This window comes from Micromesistius poutassou (assembly GCF_964030765.1).
Source record: "Micromesistius poutassou genome assembly, chromosome: 1".
NCBI lineage: Eukaryota > Metazoa > Chordata > Actinopteri > Gadiformes > Gadidae > Micromesistius > Micromesistius poutassou.
The window spans coordinates 5,564,197-5,583,473 of record NC_140271.1 but is presented as its reverse complement, the minus strand read 5'-3'; the positions used below and the strand labels follow the sequence as shown (position 1 = coordinate 5,583,473).

General features: G+C 47.5%; 3 protein-coding genes and 2 non-coding genes across 5 annotated transcripts; 3 read left to right on the top strand and 2 right to left on the bottom strand.

Moving 5' to 3' along the window:
• Window positions 1–616: 616 nt before the first annotated feature.
• Window positions 617–5,049, top strand: LOC311382265 (zona pellucida sperm-binding protein 4-like; the record flags this gene model as incomplete). The annotated part of the gene is made up of 11 exons (XM_084488508.1): window positions 617–713; window positions 903–1,027; window positions 1,160–1,283; window positions 1,532–1,666; window positions 2,547–2,719; window positions 2,844–2,911; window positions 3,054–3,181; window positions 3,284–3,467; window positions 3,876–4,020; window positions 4,417–4,486; window positions 4,937–5,049. The coding sequence occupies 11 exons, from the start codon at window positions 617–619 to the stop codon at window positions 5,047–5,049; spliced, it is 1,362 nt and encodes a 453-aa protein (XP_084344634.1).
• Window positions 5,050–5,290: 241 nt separating this feature from the next.
• Window positions 5,291–8,885, bottom strand: rrp7a (ribosomal RNA processing 7 homolog A). The gene is made up of 7 exons (XM_084479358.1): window positions 8,799–8,885; window positions 8,408–8,550; window positions 7,275–7,400; window positions 7,068–7,191; window positions 6,311–6,408; window positions 5,636–5,843; window positions 5,291–5,503 (listed from the first exon to the last, which is right to left on the bottom strand). The coding sequence occupies exons 1-7, from the start codon at window positions 8,860–8,862 to the stop codon at window positions 5,418–5,420; spliced, it is 849 nt and encodes a 282-aa protein (XP_084335484.1). The 5' UTR covers window positions 8,863–8,885; the 3' UTR covers window positions 5,291–5,417.
• Window positions 8,886–9,809: 924 nt separating this feature from the next.
• poldip3 (polymerase (DNA-directed), delta interacting protein 3) lies at window positions 9,810–15,811 on the bottom strand. The gene is made up of 10 exons (XM_084478748.1): window positions 15,714–15,811; window positions 14,802–14,902; window positions 14,031–14,452; window positions 13,662–13,709; window positions 13,452–13,541; window positions 12,636–12,860; window positions 12,052–12,129; window positions 11,431–11,560; window positions 11,259–11,325; window positions 9,810–10,833 (listed from the first exon to the last, which is right to left on the bottom strand). Exons 1-10 carry the CDS (start codon window positions 15,782–15,784, stop codon window positions 10,602–10,604), a joined length of 1,464 nt encoding a protein of 487 aa, XP_084334874.1. The 5' UTR covers window positions 15,785–15,811; the 3' UTR covers window positions 9,810–10,601.
• A 498-nt stretch (window positions 15,812–16,309) lies between these two features.
• On the top strand, window positions 16,310–16,461 carry LOC311353392 (U12 minor spliceosomal RNA). Its single transcript, XR_014637037.1, has one exon. It is a non-coding gene; the product is annotated as a U12 minor spliceosomal RNA (small nuclear RNA).
• An 863-nt stretch (window positions 16,462–17,324) lies between these two features.
• Window positions 17,325–17,476, top strand: LOC311353398 (U12 minor spliceosomal RNA). Its single transcript, XR_014637040.1, has one exon. It is a non-coding gene; the product is annotated as a U12 minor spliceosomal RNA (small nuclear RNA).
• Window positions 17,477–19,277: the final 1,801 nt, after the last annotated feature.

Genomic DNA, 19,277 nt, shown 5'->3' with positions numbered 1-19,277 from the left:
GGTCAAACGAGACCGAGTTACCCCGTTGATGTTTTTGAAGTATTGCGTATCTTTGCAAATCAAATGCTCTGCTATCCTTACTTATTTTTATTTATTTATTTATTAAGTTTGTGGACAAAAAAATTAAGAATTTCCACTGAGAAACATTTATATGAGCCTGAGTCACTTCGTTTGTCCTATTGTTGCTCAATGTGTCATCTCATTAACATAATAACATTGGAAATTACAATGTTGACCCGGTTATACCCGAGGGTCACCTCATAATGAGGCAGGAGGAGAGAGAACCGCACACAATTATGCAAATGTTGTATTTTCTCTATCCCTCAAGATAAGTTAACACACGTACATTCATTTTATTAAAATCTGACCTTTAGTTAATTTCGGGACTGGTTTACCCTCGTTGCCTTAAATTCCGATCTCAATAAGGAGGAAATAGGTAATAAAACATTAACTTGATGAACGGAAACCTGGTATCCGTTGCATGAGCCTTTAACCAATTAACGCTAATTGACATCGTCACGTGACTACTGCTTTAAGTAAAAACTGGAGAAATAGCCAAGCAACAAATACATTCTAAAACTGAAACATATACAAAATGAAATGGTGTTCAGTAGAAATGTTAGTGCTCCTGTTGGCCTTGGGCGGCTGGTGTCTGTCTGTCCACGACCCGGCGGTCAGGGAAGCTCTCCCTAAGGTCGCCTGCTTTCGTCGAAGTATCCGGGCTGTATTTAGACCTCTGGTCCGGACTAACTTGCATGTGAAAGGTGAACACAACCGTTTCACTCACACACGGGACGTTGTTAAGCAGATCTAGGGATGAGAATGTTGACCATTAGGACGTGTTATACACTGACCAGAATAAAAGTCGAAACTAAATGAATACGAACCTGTTCTCCTTCCAGACAGTTCAGGGGCCAAAATCCCAGTTCCCAAGGAAGAGGGGCCCTGCGGGGTCCGAAAGCGGAGGGAGAAAGACGGACGCGTGTCTTTCTACAGCCAGTACGACGGCTGCTACGTCCAGATCCAGGTAACGTGTGTGCATTACTGATCTTGAGTGTGTGCGTGATTGATCGAGGCTTTGCCAGTTTACTGTGTGTGTGTGTGTGTGTGTGTGTGTGTGTGTGTGTGTGTGTGTGTGTGTGTGTGTGTGTGTGTCCAGGGTCGCTCGTTGGTCGTCCCGCTCGCTGTGCAGCTGGCGGGAGATGATGACCGATGGATCGGTGTCAACATCAGCTGCCCGCGGAGCAGGAGGCCCGCGAGGACACCCCAGCCCACACCCACGAGTGAGTCGAGCGGCGACATTTGCAAGGATCTTAATGCGAGATTACATACTAATTTTAATGTCACTCAAATCCAGCCCGCCGTCTCTAATTGCAACTTTTAACCCATTTTTGTGTGTCTCCATACGTCACAATTTTGGTTGTATTATTTCATAATATTTTATTCAATTGCGTATGACCGCACAAGAAATGTGACCTTTTCTTTTTTTTAACAACTATCAAAGTTTGGAGCGTCTTGTGTCTGTTTCCAGCGCTGCCGGAGAGCTGTGACCTGCTCCCTGCTCTGCGCATGCCCTGCGGCCCCCTGGCCGTTTCCATGGAAACCTGTGGTGTTCTGGGATGCTGCTTTAACTCCCAGGAGGACGTTTGCTACTACAGACTCAATGGTTAGAGACTCATGTACCCATGATGCAACAGAAGCCATAAAACGAGGGTTGGATGGGTCGCATTCAGGTATTTAATTAACGTTTAACCGATACGGTTCTAGAAGCCTTGTCTTTAGACGTTGGGTATGGTTGGTGTTGCCTGGTCCCATTTCTCTCCCCTTAACAAGAACACTTGCTCTGAGTGCCCTTAGCTGCAAGTCAGCTCCCGAGCTGGCTAGCGTTCAAGGGTTGATTTTAAGGGAAAAACAGCACTCCCCCTTGCTCTCTTAAGTATTGGGACACCCTACCCCTGGCTCCGCCCGCCTCCATACTTCCGCTCAATTTTCATTTCCCTTCAGTACTACATCTGGGTCTGCGGTATGTTCGTGGGTTTTCTCAGCCAAATCTCTGGCTGGGCCAATCAGCGAACAGAGGGAGTGGCTGAGAAAGTTGACGTTGAGGTCGTGCGCTGGTTTGAGTCGTAGTCAAATGTCAGCGATTGGTTATGGCAGATCCAGAGCGGCACTGGGCAGATCCAATAGTTTTAACCTCCAACGGACACCCACCTTCAAGTGAGTGTGAGTGTCAATGGAGAGTGGCCAGACTCTCTGTGCAAATGAAATGAAGTATGACATTCTAGTAGGACCAGGCTACCTTAATCTAGGGTTAGGGCTCAAATCTAGGGGAAGGGGGAGAATTGGGACAGGGCCTTAGATGGTTAGTCTTTCCTACGACTCAAAGCTTCTTGTGTGTCTGGGTAGGGGGGGGGGGGGGGGGGGGGGGGGGGGGTCTGTAGAGGTGTGTCTGGGGGGGGGGGTGTAGCCGATGACCTGAGGGACTTGAATGTGTTTGTTAGACGACCGCTCGTTAAAGCGTTCACCGTCTCCATCGGCGCCGACAGCCTGCTCAGCGGACGGCCATTTTGTGTTCTCCGTGGCGGCGACGGACGCCGAGCCGCGGCTGGACCCCCGCGCCCTGGGGGTCAGGGGTCACCCCCACTGCCTCCCCGCCGTGGCGACGGAGGACGTCGCCGTCTTCAAGATCCCCACGACGGCGTGCGGCACCCGGACAAGGGTGAGGAGGAGCGGCAGAGGCGCCATCGCCGCCGGCAACCATCGCCTCGTTTCCTGTAGCCTGGGTTACCCTTGGTTGCATGTCGCCATGACAACACGCCGCTGTTTGTTTGTTTTTGTTTTAGTTGAAGGGGGACGTGCGGAGCCACAAGGTGGCGGTGGAGTCGCTGCGGACCGACCGCTCCCCGTTCAGGTGGGTAACCATGGTGACGCGGATGTACCTGGTTAACAACACACACCAGTACCTGGGTGGTAACCATGGTGACACAACAGGGAGCGCCCCACCTGTCCCAGGCGGATGGCTGAGCCCCAGGTGTGTGTGTGTGTGTCTCCAGCCTGCAGGTGCAGTGTGAGTATCCTGCCGTTCCGCCTGTGGCCACTGGGCGCTCCGCCAGCATCAGCGCCACCCCCGCACCGCCGGTCGCCATGGGAACCATCGGAGTCCAGATGAGGATCGCCAAAGGTGCTGCTCCGTCTGAGAACAGAGTGATAATCCCTGTGGTCCAGCGCCGAGTTGTGTTCATATGTTGTTGTTGTTGTTAACGTGTGGTGTCCCCGTCTCCAGACTCCTCCTTCTCCTCCTTCATCAGCGCGGACCAGCTTCCCGCGGTGTTCCCGCTGCGCTCTCCCGTCCACGTGGAGGTGTCCATCCGGCAGCCAGCCCCCGAGCCCGGCCTCTCGCTGCGGGTCCGGGACTGCTTCGCCTACCCGGCCTCCCGGACCGCGGCCTGGAGGCTGCTCCACGACGGGTCAGCCTCCGCTCAGCCTCAGGGGAGTCATTTGGGATTCAGGATGGAAAACAAGAGATGGAATGGAAGACAGAGGAATGGGGATTCTACAATAGGAGAATAGAAGATGGAAGAACAGGGATGAGAGAATAGAGGAATAGGAATAACAAAAGAATAGAAGAACGAGGAAAAGGTATAATAGAAAGAGAATAGAATATGAAGGAATAGGAATTAGATTGGGGCGTATAAAATCCAACCAACCGATCATAAACATGATCACCATTTGGCTCTGAAAACAGGCAGCAGGCAGAAATGCTGGTATCTCTCCTGGTCGTGTTTCTCTTCCCTCCTGGTCTTGACTCCTGGTCTCCCCTCCTGGTCTGTCTCCTGCTGGTCTTGACTCCTGGTCTCCCCTCCTGGTCTCTCCAGGTGCCCGGACGTCCTGGACCCTCTGAGGAGCACCGCCCCGGTGGACTCCCAGGGGGGGGCCAGCACGCCCTCACAGGTCCAGAGGTTCGACGTCAAGATGTTCGCCTTCCTGGACCCCCAGACCGGCAGGCCCAGCGAGGAGGAGGTACAGGAGAACTCATCTGACACTGACACAGCTCCTCCTGCCTACTGCAAAGACTTCCCAGAAGGCCCAACTCTGGTGTTCAAATGCGGGCAGCGATCTAGAACCACTAAAGCTTGTGATCCAGACTGGGGACGAAAAACTGGGAAAAAAGTCACTTCTGCCACAGTAGGGGAGGAGCCGGGACGACCATTTCTCATGAGACATTACAAACACATGGGTGTTGGGGTATAAGATAGTCTGGTTTATTTAAAGAGTATATTGGATTTGAAGGTTGGTCCTGTATTGGGTTAGAAGTTGTATAAAATACTGAAGTTTAGGAAATATTAAAATATAGTATTGGTTATACTCCTCTTCTACCTTGGTACCAATACCTCCTGTTCTTCATATACCCCTCAGATTTACTTCTACTGCTGGGTGGAACTCTGCACAGTGGAAGCTGAGTGTGCACAGCCATGCCCCGTCGCCTGTGAGTCTCTCTTCCTCAGACATAAGAAACCTATGAGCCTTTCCTCAATGCACCCATCCCTTACCTCAGCCACGCCTTGACAAAACACCTTACCTTAAACATCCCTTGCCTCAACTCTAACCTTAAATTGATCTAAAACACAATGTACACTAACCTCAACTAATCCTGACCATTTGTGACTACTAAAATAAGGTCTCATTACATGCCACCTAGATGTGTGACGGATAGATGAGCAACGTTTGCTACAGTCCACTGGGTCGGCTGGTAGACTGATCTGTCCAGCACACATCTAGGTGGACACGCCCACCTGTGATGTCAGAAGGGGCAGATTTCCAAAACGGCTAACCACACCTGGTGGCATGTCATGGGACCTTTAAGTGGTTAAGCAGAAGGTTCCAGGTGGAACTGGTTACTCTGAGTCTAGTTGGGTAACCGGTTATGTTCCCCTAGCCTCTGAGGCCGGACGGAGGAGGAGGGAGGTCTGGTCCGACCGGGCCCAGCTGGTCTCTCTGGGACCAGTGCTGTTGAACCCTGAAACCATGGAGCCATCGGAACAAAAGTAAGACCATTAAGACCTGTAGCCATCTGAGCAGCATGGAGTGTATAGTGTAGTACATACCAGTCTGTACATCAGAGGGCTGTTTGAACACCAACGCTGGCTCGCTTGTTGCTCAACAGCTTTACGACTGTGGGCACATCAGTAGGTTTTCAAGGTGTGTGTGTGTGTTGTTCCAGGCAGAGTCCGGCTGCAGGTGCCACAGACCCCACACAAACCCCTGATTAAAGATGTTATGCCAATGTTGGTTCACTTCTCATTTTATTACATCTCTTTCCACAACTTGGTACTCAGTCGAAAACACTGCGTTGTTCCACACACCACTCATTCATGGACTAGAACTCTGTCAGCCGTGTGGCGGGAGCTCCTGCTCTGCTAGTAGGGTCTGAATTTCCTCTGTGCCCTTAGCAGCGATATCCTCTGTTTGTCTTCCTCAAACTTCTTCCTCAGATCAGCAATATCTGAAAGAGACGAAAGTTAAGACGTACAACTCAACCCACCGATATCTGATCAATAACCTCCTGACACTGTTAACTCAACCCACCGACATCTGATCAATAACCTCCTGACACTGTTACTCCACCACGACTCACGTTCTTTCTGCGTGTTCCTGTGCTGCCATGTGTAGAAGTTCAGGAGCTCCTTCCTCTTCTTCTTCCTGATCTCCTTCTGCAGAGCCTTCTGATTGGCTGCCTCACTGTGGGGGCGGGTCTTGGTGCCCTTGTTCCCTCTGGTGACCTTCACCCAGCCCTCCTCGTCCTCCTTCTGCTCCTCCGCCGCCTCCTCCTGCTTCTTTGCTTTCTGGAGAAAGGAAGGCCGTGATTGGACAGCTGTTGGGCGTTCTGAGAGACTGCGTTCACAATCACAGCGCAGACGTAGGAGCGCTTTGGGGATTTGCATCAAAAGTCGAAGCCATGCTACCTGCAGTACACATGTCTGTGAACGCTCACTAAATGTTGAGGCGCTGCAGCCTGCCTCGGTCACAACGACCGTTAGTATTTCTACAAGACGCAGTATGGAGGGGATCGGGCCTACAGACCCCTCCTGTCTCACAGGATGATAACCAAGAAAAAGCTTATTTCTGAAACGGCTAGTACGAGGTGTCTGTAGTTAATGACACTCAACTTTTCATTATTAATAAGAAAATGACCTGGATATATTATTTTTAACCTACTTTTATGATCTTATGTACACTGCCATAGTGAACCTAGTGTACACTAGCATTTCATGTAATAACTGATATTGACGACAGGATGGCGAGTCCTCACCTCCTCCTTGTGCACGTCGTAGTCACTCATGAAGGCATCAACGGCCTCCTGGAGCTTCTCTGGCAGGACGATGGACTTGCGGTACTGCTCGGCCCACTCTGAAGAAAACAGCTCAATGAGTTCATACTAGTTTAATAGTTTCAGCAGTCTACTGCAGACCTGTGGTGTTGAGCCATCCCATGGATGGAACATGTTTCATTGTTGCAAATGTAACATTGGTGTCCAATTATATACAATGAAATGCGTTTTAATTTTGGCTCATCTTTAAAAAGAATAATTTCATACATAAGTGTTGTGAAAAGACTATTGCCATCTAGGAAGCTAAAGATGTAATTTACACTGTCCCTCTCAAACCCGCTTAATGACATTTTAACCAATATAAATCGTATCACCAGGGCAGTAATTAACAATATATATTGGGTGGAGTAAACGCCTTAGATTCAAATATGATCAAAATGTCGTACAATATTAGTTCTGGTGTTGTTGCTGTAACCCAGCAGAAGCCGTCGCTCAACTGCTGTTGGTACAACAGTACAACACTGTACTGTAAGAGTGGATCCACGTGATGAGTTCAGAAATGTTTGAAAGAAAACATTATATATACACACACGTACATACATACATACATACGTGCGAGCGTATATATCCACTCAGCTCATTCCTCTCTACCTCGCTTTGTATAAAATAAAACAGTTTCTCAAAATCTATAAAAAGATTCTTCATGTAATAGAGGAAAGTGGTTCTGGCGATGACCTACTCTTTAGTCCCGTGCTGACCGGGTGCTGCTCTGTGCTGACCACCAGGGGGAGATTGTGAGGGTGAGATTTGGCCAACTGGATGCTCTTTGCTTTTCGGAACACAACGTACGCCACTTTAAAGCCCTTCAAACAACAGAGACAATGTTGAGAGACCTGAAAACAAACACATCTGATAACGTACTGCCAAGTCACAGAAAGTCACACACCTGTTTCTCTGCTGGTTTGAAGATGTTTGACAGCTTGATCTCAGGAACCGACGCAGAGCCGGGTCGATCACTGAGCTCCACGGACACGACGGCGCCAAACCGAGAGAAGAGCTGACTCACCACGGTCTGGAACGAACACACACACACACACACACACACACACACACACACACACACACACACACACACACACACACACACACACACACACACACACACACACACACACACACACACACACACACACACACACACAGTTCATTACACAAAATAAGAAAATAAGCAATTGATACATATTTAGAACACCAACTAATTACAATGATCTAACTCATTAAACCTCATCACAGGATGACAGTTTTTTAGATTGTATTGTTGAAACCTCATCACATTGGAGTAGGCATGGCCCTGGTTCGTCGGGAAATTAAGGATACAAGGTCATCTGTTCAAAGCCCGTCATGATGGAAGTGGTGGGCAGAGCTGTGGGCACTCAAACTGTGACTATGAGAAGCACTACGGATAACATCATCCTCTCATCATCATCATCAGCCGGGAGAAGCTCACAGCTTTTCAAAGGCACGTGGATCGTTCTGGAGACCGGAATGGACACAGAGAGTAGTCGGGTAAATTGGAATGCGGCTACTCTCCCCAAAACCAAACAATCCAAATTTTATCTGCTTTCGGCCCCCAACCAGCGCTGGCCTCGGCCAAGGCCACTGCTGGAACAACAACTCCCCTGGTAGAGCGCTGCAGTGAGATGCTCTCTCTGCGTTCCTTCCCCCACTCCACAGACACCTGCTGATTGTTGACTGTCTGGGACCTGATCAAGGCTGTCTCCATGGCAACTTGCTGTGTTATCACTATGACATCCTGCGGCTGAGACACCATGGTTGTGACGCCAGGCGAAGCGACTCTCCAGGCCTACACATACACTAACTCTTACATAGATACAGATACACATCCACCCCCCCACTACCCCCATCCCATGCCTTTGCCGCCCCCAGTCTGACAAGACGGGTCTGTGTCCAGCGCCTATAAGGGCAGCAGGACCGGATGGCTGCTTGCCTGCAGTAGGGGGGGGGGGGGGCGGTGACAGACCTGGGAGCAGTAGGGGGGGGGGGGGGGTGAGGACTGACCTGGGAGCAGTAGGGGGGGATGTTGAGGACGAACAGGGTCTTGTCCAGTGGTCGGTGGGTTTTGGCCTCGACTCGCACCCGGTGCTCCTTCACGTATAACTTGTGTTGTGTGTGCGACTCGGCGCTGAACTTTACGGACAGCACTGAAACACGAAGAAAACACATTAACATACCTGACAATACCATATTCCGCCTATGACGAATAATCTCTTAAATGTTTATATTATTATCTATTTATTTTAAAACCAAGCCTTATAAATATGGTGTCTGCGGGCAGGTATGATGCTCGCTGCCACGGACATACCACGGCATCTCATGTCTGTTCAACAATGTTCATTCAGTTATTACAAGTTATAAGATAAGGTGAATGTGAATGTTATGAAGTTATTACCTGCAAATCCACCAGGAATAATACAAGCATCGCCAGCGTCGTGTTTCTTCGTGGGAGGCGCCATGTTTCTACACAGGACAACACGCCGTCGAACCGGAAGTGCTACTTTGTAAACCGGACGTCTTCGGGTAGTTGTAGTCTTTTACAAAGCAAATCAATCAAAGTTTTGCCTCGAAACGTGAGAGTAGAATTCAACTTCGGAGTACATTAATTATCTTATGGATTAATGAAGCATCTCTTGCCCCAATTACTTTCCACATCCTAATCGGGGATACATAATTTCATTACTGAATTATACATTAGTGACTTTAATGGCACATTTACAGTTCATACATAACTGAATAGAGGTCCCTCCTACTACAGTCATACTTGGTCCCATTTCTCTCCCCTTAACAAGAATACTTGCTCTGAGTGCCCTTAGCTACAAGTCAGCTCCCGAGCTGGCTAGCGTTCAAGGGTTGATTTTAAGGGGAAAAACAGCACTCCCCCTTACTCCCCTACGAGCAAAATCAAGGGTTAGGGCTCAAATCTAGGGGAAGGAGGAGAATTGGGACAGGGCCTCACTCTTGTCTTGCAATGTACAAGACAAGGACTATGGGAGACAACTCATTGAGTCCCTATAACCCTATAATTTAATCACTCATTTTCTTATCAAACCGGGGGGGGGGGGGGGGGGGGTGGTTGAGAGTTATCCGTCCCATTGGAATGTTCCATCTTTAGTTATTCCATATTCTTAGTTAGACCTGGTTGAAGTGTCATTCAGGTGTATCTGCAGCTCCAGATGGTTTGGATGTCACTCATTGTTTAAAGGGACGAAGGAGAGCACCAAGATATGATTCTTTTAGTTCAAAATTTGTCTTTGCTAAAAAGAAAAAAAAACTACTTTCAGATTACATTTCCCAAAGCCAATTAAACTATTATTGTAGTGCAATTTAGGTCTACCTAATTGGTTCCTCTTGTTAAGCACTTTTCATTGCTAAATAAAAACGGAGTGATAAAGAGACACATGTAGAAGGTCTACAAAGCATAATATTTAATGGGATATTTTCACTACTTCATGAGTACTCAAGTGTCACATGACAACGCAGCAGACAGTCATGGCTTCTGATACACAACGGCCGAACCAAGAGTAAAATTGCAGATCACAAGAGAAAAAAGTAAAGTCACAGAAATGGCAAAGAAGACGTGAACTACTACAAACAGATCAACAGTTTACAGGGATTGATGAACAATTTGGAAATCCAATTGTGGGTTCTTGAAATCGTTTGGATGGTGAATCGATCAATGAGAAGTTGATGACCACTGTGAAATACATCTCCATAACTCCAGTATTGCCTTGTTTTACCCCCCCATACAATTAAAACATTCCAGCAGCTTCCATTGGTCCAACTGGGAAGCGCCGCGACGATGGATACTGGAAGGTAGAAGATTAAAAATAAAATAAACTGAAATCAAAAAAACTGGCATTGGTGTCGTTCGGCTGTCAAAACTCGTATCATATTTTAGAGTGGTTTCCTTTGGTTAGAAAAATGAAAACCAGAGTATAAAGGACAACCAGAGGGAGTTAGTCTATACTGGTGGAGCGGGCGTGTACACCTCTCTGGTCCACTGACGGAGGCATTTAGAGAGAGAGACAAACTGGCAGACACCCAGGAGCCGCCAGCTCCGTAACGCTGGCTAGGACCCAGACCCTAGCTAGGACCCGGACGCTGGCTAGGACCCGGACGCTGGCTAGGACCCGGACGCTGGCTAGGACCCGGACGCTGGCTAGGACCCGGACGCTGGCTAGGACTGGGACGCTCTCTAGATCTTGATGCGGAAGGCGGTGGCCTGGGAGTTGGCCGCCGCAGCGCCGGAGGAGGAGGTGGAGGTGGGCGAGGACTGGGAGGAGGGGGACTTGAACAGAGCCTTGAGGATGGTCTGGGGGTCCACCTCCGGGGTGGGCTGGGAGGAGGAGCGCTGGCCGGCTGGCCGGGACAAGGACGGCGGGAGGCCGTCTCTCTTGGCACCTCCTCCGGGAGTATCACTGAGCCTCCTGGTGGGAGGAGGAGGGAGGAGAACGTTCTGCTTTATTCTTATTAAATGGCACTGCCTCATTCAAATGTTGGAAAGGGCCTTTTCAGAAAATACACCCAAGCTTGAGCATCATCCAGTTCAGGATATCAATAATCAATATTCAATAATAATAAACGTTCTGCCTTTTTATTTATGTTGAATGACTTTAACGGGTCCTGTTATGCGTTAGTAGCCAGACTACTTGAGGAATCCAGCTCTACAGGAGGGGCGGCTGAACCAGTTGCCTCTTTAAGGCAGAGAACACGTTCAACCAAATCATCCATGATTGAGGGAATAGCAACAAACCAACCCAGATCTTAGCATTTGTGCCACGTATCTTCATATAGTTTATCTTTCATCATGGCAAACAAGAGAAGTGTAGATGTTTAAAACAGTGTTACTTACAAGAGAATAGGCTGGTCAGAAGTGATGACATTTCCTTGGATGTGGAGGTTACATTTCATGGGTTGGCCTAGGAGAACACAACAACGTTTGAACAGGACCGCTTGGATAAACACGTCACGTGGTAAACAGCGGCGTTAGATACAGAGGGAGGGGTCATGCTGTTGGTTCGTACCGTCCAGACAGCGGTTGTTGTACTTCCTGTAGGCGCTGACGGCGTCGTCTTTACGCACAAACACCACCTCGGCCACGCCCACCTTCACCAACCGCGCCCGCTTTAAGGCACCGCACACGCAGAATAGCTCCTAATCAAGAGAGAGAGACAGGGAGAGAGAGAGAGAGACAGGGAGGGAGAAAGACATGGGGAGAGGGAAATGTCAAGAGCAGCAAGAAACCAAAAAAAAAAAGTTTATTCGTGATTGGCCAAGGGATTATCTGAACCAATTGAAGAGGAGCAGCTTCAGTAATAACTTGGTTACAGAGAGACGGCCAGGTCCTGTTTGTCTAAAGTACAGTGTCTATAGAGTAGAGTGTTAGCAGAGGGGAGGTCCTGTTTGTATAGAGTCCAATAGCCACGCAGTAGAGAGAGAGAGCACATGGGAAGAGGGAAGGTGATTTCATGTTTGAGGACACACACACACACACACACACACACACACACACACACACACACACACACACACACACACACACACACACACACACACACACACACACACACACACACACACACACACACACACACACACACACACACACACACACACACACACACACGTTTCTGCAGGGTGCTCACCACTATGTCCTCCTCTGTGACACGGGGGTGAAGGTTGTTGACTGTGATCTTGGTTCCCTCTAAAGGACTGACGGCCGGCTGGACAACACAGGGAGAAACACACGACTCTTTGAGCACACAAACAGGTTAGGGGTTTAAATCTGAGCCTTCATGATGATTCGATACAATATCGATTTCTTAAGCCAACGATTCGATTATTTTCGATACTTCAGAATTCCCCACGATACGATTCGATACTCAATATTTTTTACATTATATCTATTAATATAATATATATTAAATAAATAAACAAAAAAATGCATAATTTGCCTTTTATTGAGAATACAGAAACAGTATTCTATACACACTTTAGTGCTTACTGTGCAGGTCTAGTACGGCAATTAGCCTATTCACTGTAAAAAAAACAAATATATATATTTTTTAAATAATCGATACTCTTGCGGACGAATCGATCATCGGCTGTATAATCGATTAATCGATGCGAATCGATTAATATTTACACCCCTACAGGAGGTGGTACCCCAGTCCGTCTGATTGAAGCGACATCACACTCTTAGAGAGAGCGGTGCTGCCGGGGGGCTGACCTGAGGCGGGGCGGCGGGCGGGGGGCTGAGGGCCGCGGGGGCCTGCTGGAGGGTTCTGGAGACGGGCTTCAGGGCGGCACTGGAGGAGCGGAAGGCTTGGGCGGGGCTTGGGCTGGGCCGGGCGGGGGCCACGGGCACCGGGGCCCGGGGGGCCGTATAGGCGTCGTTCTTCACCACCTTGGTGATGGGGCCCGACATGGAGAAGGCGGAGCCCATGGTCCCCGGCTACAAGAGATCAGAAGAGAGAAAAGCAGGGTTTCACCTCAGGAACTAAACTAGCATTCTTTAAAGGCCCACAAAGGATCTCGAGTAAACCTCCCCTTTCAGGTTCGACCTGTAGTTCAATGTGACGACCATCAGGATCTAAACATGTTAAATAACCATAACGTATCACATAAGGATGTATCCACTACACACACACATTATCTTATCAGGAAAATGTCAAAAGGTATATTAATATACATCTCATATTGAGCTAGTAAAGTCAGAATTTTAGGTGTTTGGGCTGAACACCTATTTTATGTGTTGTTTGTACTTCCTTGTCGTCACTTTAAGAAAGGCTGGAAGCGGACACAGTCTGCACCGAAACATTTAGAACGTAGTATTCTAGAAGCATTGTGAAATCGTTTGACAGCAGCGGAATTCAGTGGATTTGAATATTGTCGTTGCTTCACCCAGGACAACATACAACAATGTGTACAAAGACCAGAGCCTAGGTATAACATGATATTTCTGTTCAACTGCAATGTTACCACTGTTAACATCTGACCAAATCTCATCCTGTGACACTTTGTGAACGGTAATGTGCTCTCATACCCTTGAATGCAGCAGGTTGCTGCTGCTGTTGTTACTTGTGGTGATCTTCATTTGCTTGGGGGGAATGCCGTCGTGTTCCCCTGTGAAAGACTGACGCACACCAACGGTCAAAAGACATGGAGCACACTCCCAGGGACTCCCTCTGACGCTTCAGCCCATAGCAACATCACCAGCATGGTTTGTGTGTACAGACGGAAAATGAAGAGCTACCTGCTGCCCACCCAGACGGACCCCGCTGGACATCCCCACCGGTCGTTGCTGTAAACAGAGTTGGCCCGTTACACAATCAAGTGTGTTTTGATAACCGTAAATCATGGGACACATTAATGCATGCAGATATGTAGGTAAAATCAAGACATCATAGAAATAGATATGTTCAGTAGATGCTATTAAGCGTATGCATTTGAACTATTTCACACTTTCAACACAATTTCTTTATTTATTCTCATTAGTTCTTAATGTTGTCCGCTACTTTCTGCTGTGACACAGCGACATCACACACAGGATTGATGGAGTACATCTTAAATGATGCAACATTATGTCCCCCACTACCACCAGCACCCTGCAGCCCGCTCTGACCTGGATGGTTTTGGTGATCTTGAAGGGCGCCGCGGCGGCCATCTGACTGGGCGACGCTCCGATGCCCCTCTTCAGGCTCAGTCGGTCCCGAGCGTCCAGCGGCTTAGAGGGCAGGGGCCCACCGCGGACGCCGAGCGCACCCACCTGGAGACCGGCCGGGGGGAACTGCCGGCCCACCCCGCCGCCCCCCAGGGAGCCGGGCCCGGCGTGGATGTGCATTTGCGACATGTGGTTCATCAGGTGGTGCTGACCGGCAGCTGGGTGGGGGTGAGCCATCAGTGGGGGGGAGCCGAGCTGGTGGTGGACCTGCTTCCGTGAGTTGATCATCTGCCGGGCGTCCTGAACTCCTCCGCCTCCGCCTCGGATTCTGAAGCGTGCGTCTTTCTGCCCGAGTTTCTCTCTGGCGTCTTTCACTTGGAAGCCTGAGGAGAAGTGGGTGGAGTTAAGAGACTCCATCACATGACCCTTGGTCGTCTTCCAGTCCTCACATCCTAGTGACCAGTCAACGGACCCAAACACCCCTCATTGTCATGCATCGTCATTACAGCACTACTTAATTACAATTAGTCATTTAGCAGACGCTTCCAGCCTTGTATATCAACAGACCTGCAGTGAATCCAGATACACGTTATGAAGAAGCAGGGAGGGGTTATAAGTCTTGCTTTAGAATGCCTACAACTTGGACAGCAGACAATGGGGTTCGACCACTGGACCATCCTTAGTTATACAAAAATGGTATTTATTGCAGCCCTGGTCGGTGCTTTGACTTACCGGCACCAAGTCCAATCCTCTGTCGGACATCGTTGGCTCCGATCTTCTGCCGCGCGTCAAAGCCGCGGCCCGACGCTCCCGCGCTGCGTCCAAACATCGGTCTGACCAGAGGGAAGAGAAGTCAGAGTTGATCCAGTGTGCCTTGAGAGAGTCCCAAGTGGGCTCTGACATTTTAGAGATAACTCTCCTGAAAAAAATACTGCAGTAGCCAGTCAGAACTGTAGGAACCGGTCCATGGAATAATTTGACACTTTCGTGTGTACATTACAACCCTTACGTATTACAACCCCTTGTATGTGATTTAAAGACGTTAAAGAACGTTTAACTACGGTCCACATCCCAATTCAAGTTGGAAACCTCCGACTCCAAACAGACCCGATCCATGTCGTCATAAATCACCACCAGACCAATTTAAGAAAGCGTCACATTCAGCATTTCTTCTCCACGGTTCTAGCTTTAAAGATTCGCTGAAAAACAACCCTTTTTGAGATGGTAGTGTGTGTTTTAATTCTACACATATGTACGATAAACACTTCATTCAGAGCTGGAGCGACGCCTGCATCAGACAGCAGCTAGCGGCGGTCCTGCGCAGCGACTCTTGTTGTTCTCCGACCAGCGCGGAGTTCATACGCGCTTATACTCTATTTAATGTCCTGGACATAGAATGAAGGTTTAATGCATAAACGTTTCGTGGTAAATGTGCACTACTATAAACAACAGCAGACGCGCAGCAGACCCGCGGGTCGCGTTCTCCGCCACACAACAGAGGCTAACGTTAGCATGGATAGCACTGGTGCACAGGCGCTAACCGGAAGCAGCTCACGGCTCTTCAGAGTTCCCGTTCCTATAATTTAAGAAGCTGCTGGACCTTAATCCGCCCGTGGCTTCGGCGGAGGGTGGTTCGCTCGGTACCTTTTGACGGTCTGCTGTTTGGCGTTGAGGCCGCGCTGTCGGATCACCTCGTCCAGGGAGATGTCTGCCATTTTGCTCCCAGGGTCTGTCTGCTGCGCCTGCGTGCGACCCGTGCGTGGGATTATTTAAATGAGACTATGGCTGCCACTATGGGACAAAAGTATGTAGGACGGATAACGTATAATACGTATTCAACTACACAATCAAGGCTGTTAAAATTCTTAAAATTTATTACTTGATGTTTAAAATGATAGGTCTTAAATGCAAAAAGAGTTGTCCTTTCTAGTTGATATTCTCATGCATTAGGTTCGAGTATCGACTGCTTTTGTTTAGAATGCAAATATTGTGACGTCATAACAACCCCCATGAGCACTTGCGGCAAAATCCTTCTGACTGGATCTAGAAATGTTTCATATATCTCTAATATATACATTTAGGACCCATATACTATATACAGTGCTATGTGTTTATGTTGTAAAACAGTTATGTAGTCATGCCTTATAATTACAAAGTAAAGTATTCCGATTGAGTATGAGCACCATGATGCCAAACGTCTGTGCGATGTCTCTAGCTCACTCTTCTTAGGTCGATTAAGTATGCCTTAAACTGATGAGTAAGGAAAATAACGACGCGGGGTGACGCCCGTGTCCTCGTTCACATTACGAGAGGAATTTTTGAACGGGCACAGGTCCGCCTGTCGAGTGACTCACCTACTTCGTGAGATGCCTTCAGGACTTGGATCTGCCCCGACCTAACGTGTTAAAGGAACAAAACAATTAAAACCTCTTCTTGCGTTAATTAACTTGGCTTGTGAAAGAATATCCGCCGTACAAGGAGTAGGCCTAATATACTACTTTGCTCAGCAAAATATCATTATTTAAATAGGCACTAGAAGGTGTGTTTGCATGTAGTGCATTTGGACTCACTTTTATCTAAGCCGAATTATTTATTTAAATAGGCACTAGAAGGTGTGTGTGTGCGTGTGTGTGTGTGTGTGTGTGTGTGTGTGTGTGTGTGTGTGTGTGTGTGTGTGTGTGTGTGTGTGTGTGTGTGTGTGTGTGTGTGTGTGTGTGTGTGTGTGTGTGTGTGTGTGTGTGTGTGTGTGTGTGTGTGCAGGCATTTGGACTCACGTCTATCTAAGCCGAAGCGGGGGTTGCCCTCATTGAATAAAGGGAGTAAAATAATGTTCGAGCGAGGGACGTTTTTAATGGATATTACGTTTTTGGTTATTTTACGTTTTCAGAAAAATTACATTTATATTCATAGTTGTGTGTTTAAAACTAAGAATAACAATATGATTACTAAAACGAAAATAGTAACTTAGGTCGGCCTACGCACGAGAATGCCTTTTTTTTTTTTTTTACGATAACTTGATATATGTCCCAAGCTAGGCTACATTAGGGCCGAACTATAAATATCAGCACATATTTGATATATAGAACAATACTAGAACAGTTGGAATAGAGGGAGTTATAGAGTCGGCCCACTGAGCAGTCGTGCCTGTTTACACTTAATACGTATTACAAAGTAAAGTAGGCCTATGAGTATGAGCACCATGACGCCAAACGTCTGTGCGGTGTCTCTAGCCCACTCTTCTTGGGTCGGTTAGGTATGCCTTAAACTGATGAGTAAGGAAAATAACGACGCGGGGTGACGCCCGTGTCCTCGTTCACATTACGAGAGGAATTTTTGAACGGGCATAGGTCCGCCTGTCGAGTGACTCACCTACTTCGTGAGATGCCTTCAGGACTGGGATCTGCCCCGACCTAACGTGTTAAAAGAAATGAAACATTTAAAACCCAATCCGCCACCGACTTCATTTACAGACAATGCATGAATGAAAACGGACGGCTAACTGTAGCCTACTGTCTTTAACTAAGTCACAAGATAAACTAAAGCAATGTAATACATTTAATACGGCTAACTGTACTGTCTTGAACGTAGTCACAAGATAAACTAAAGCAATGTAATACATTTAATACGTATAAAATACACACATGTTTGCATAAATTTAGTAGTAAACCAGAAATCCATGTAAATTGACCGAATAACTTATTTTTCTCCTGGCTCAATGTGGGTCCTATAAAGCGCGATTCACTACTCCGCCACCAGTAGGCGTTGTTTGACACTTTCACACATACAATTAATATTTCAAATAATTAAAAATGCGCTGCACGGGTGCATTTGCGGTACATAATTGGCCTGTGCTACTTTTAAAGTCAAACATAAGGCCTCAAATTATTGCATTGTTTGATTAGCTGTCCTATTTAAATCCGCGATCTCCGATTGGCTCCCTGGACAGAGCAGTAGCCCTTGGTTTGACGTAACGACGTAGCAGTCATCAGCGAAGTCATTCTGCATCTGTCCATCACTGTGTCGACCCCCTGCAGACCAGAGTCAGAGAGAGAGAGAGAGAGAGAGAGAGAGAGAGAGAGAGAGAGAGAGAGAGAGAGAGAGAGAGAGAGAGAGAGAGAGAGAGAGAGAGAGAGAGAGAAGAGACGTACGAGTGTATTGGTTTCGGTCATTCCAAATGAGAACGGCCGATGGTCTGGTAATCCTTTTATGATAGTTGTAATGGTACTTTATCTTTCTTAATATCATGTCGTTTTGAGTTTTTTTTTCTTGCCGTTGTTTTATAAATATACATGTATGTAATTGAACGTTAATATAATCTATAACAATTACATTCATTAATGAACTATATCATTTATTGGTTCCCAACAGCTGTTGGTAAAATCACGCAATAGGGTGAACTCATGTTTAATGCAATCAGTTATTAAACTTATCTTACTGTACAGAAAAATGCGCAGTTGGATTTTGCAGTACCCCTATTTATGCAGCATCCATTAACAAAGAAGTAAGATGCATTAAACTCTGGCATTTAAATGCATTTTTGTGTACATTCTGAAGGTGTGCAGAAATTAATGTGCTTATTCTTCTCTTTGCAGAATGGATTTACGTCCATGGCTCCGTGTGCAGCCGCCATCACCCGAGACCAGCCTCCACAGCCTTCGGGAAGATGCTTGAGAGAGTTCGGGACGAAGTTCGGGAAGGCTCGGGTCCTCCCGGCCGGAGGCGGGTGCCTGTACACTCTGACGTCACGACCAAGAGACTGCTGAGTGCGTGCGTGTGTGCCCGCAACCTAACGCTACACTGTAAAACCTTTCACTGTACAATTACAGTAAAGTATTGGAAGAAACAGTAAGTTTCTCCCGTAATGTACAGTTTATTTAGAGTAATATTAGGCTACTGTATAATATAGCTAGATAGCATCGATCATTTTGCTAATCGCAACATACAGCATGCCTGCATCTAATGATAAGACTTGTACAGTTGGCCTCCTCGCTCGAGTCTTCGCTTTAATATGACTTAATCAGTTTCTGTGGATAGCGATAGCATGGTGTGAAAAGTTCGTTTTCAAGCACGTTGTCATTTAGCTTCTACCTGAGGTAAACCGGATATGTAGCAAGCCCCTCTAGCCATAGGCCTATAAACGCGCCCCCCCCCCCCCCCCCGCCCGATATAGAACAACGACATTTCCAATCGATTAATCATTTTTTATCG

Coding starts and splice junctions, on each gene's coding strand:
- rrp7a (XM_084479358.1), bottom strand. CDS start 8,862: ATGGCGCCTCCCACGAAGAAACACGACGCTGGCGATGCTTGTATTATT. Junction 8,551..8,798: donor TATTCCTGGTGGATTTGCAG/GTAATAACTTCA, acceptor TTCGTGTTTCAG/TGCTGTCCGTAAAGTTCAGC. Junction 7,192..7,274: donor TCAAACCAGCAGAGAAACAG/GTGTGTGACTTT, acceptor TGTTGTTTGAAG/GGCTTTAAAGTGGCGTACGT.
- poldip3 (XM_084478748.1), bottom strand. CDS start 15,784: ATGGCAGACATCTCCCTGGACGAGGTGATCCGACAGCGCGGCCTCAAC. Junction 13,542..13,661: donor TCCGTCTGGGTGGGCAGCAG/GTAGCTCTTCAT, acceptor GGTGTGCGTCAG/TCTTTCACAGGGGAACACGA. Junction 11,561..12,051: donor TCACAGAGGAGGACATAGTG/GTGAGCACCCTG, acceptor TCTCTTGATTAG/GAGCTATTCTGCGTGTGCGG.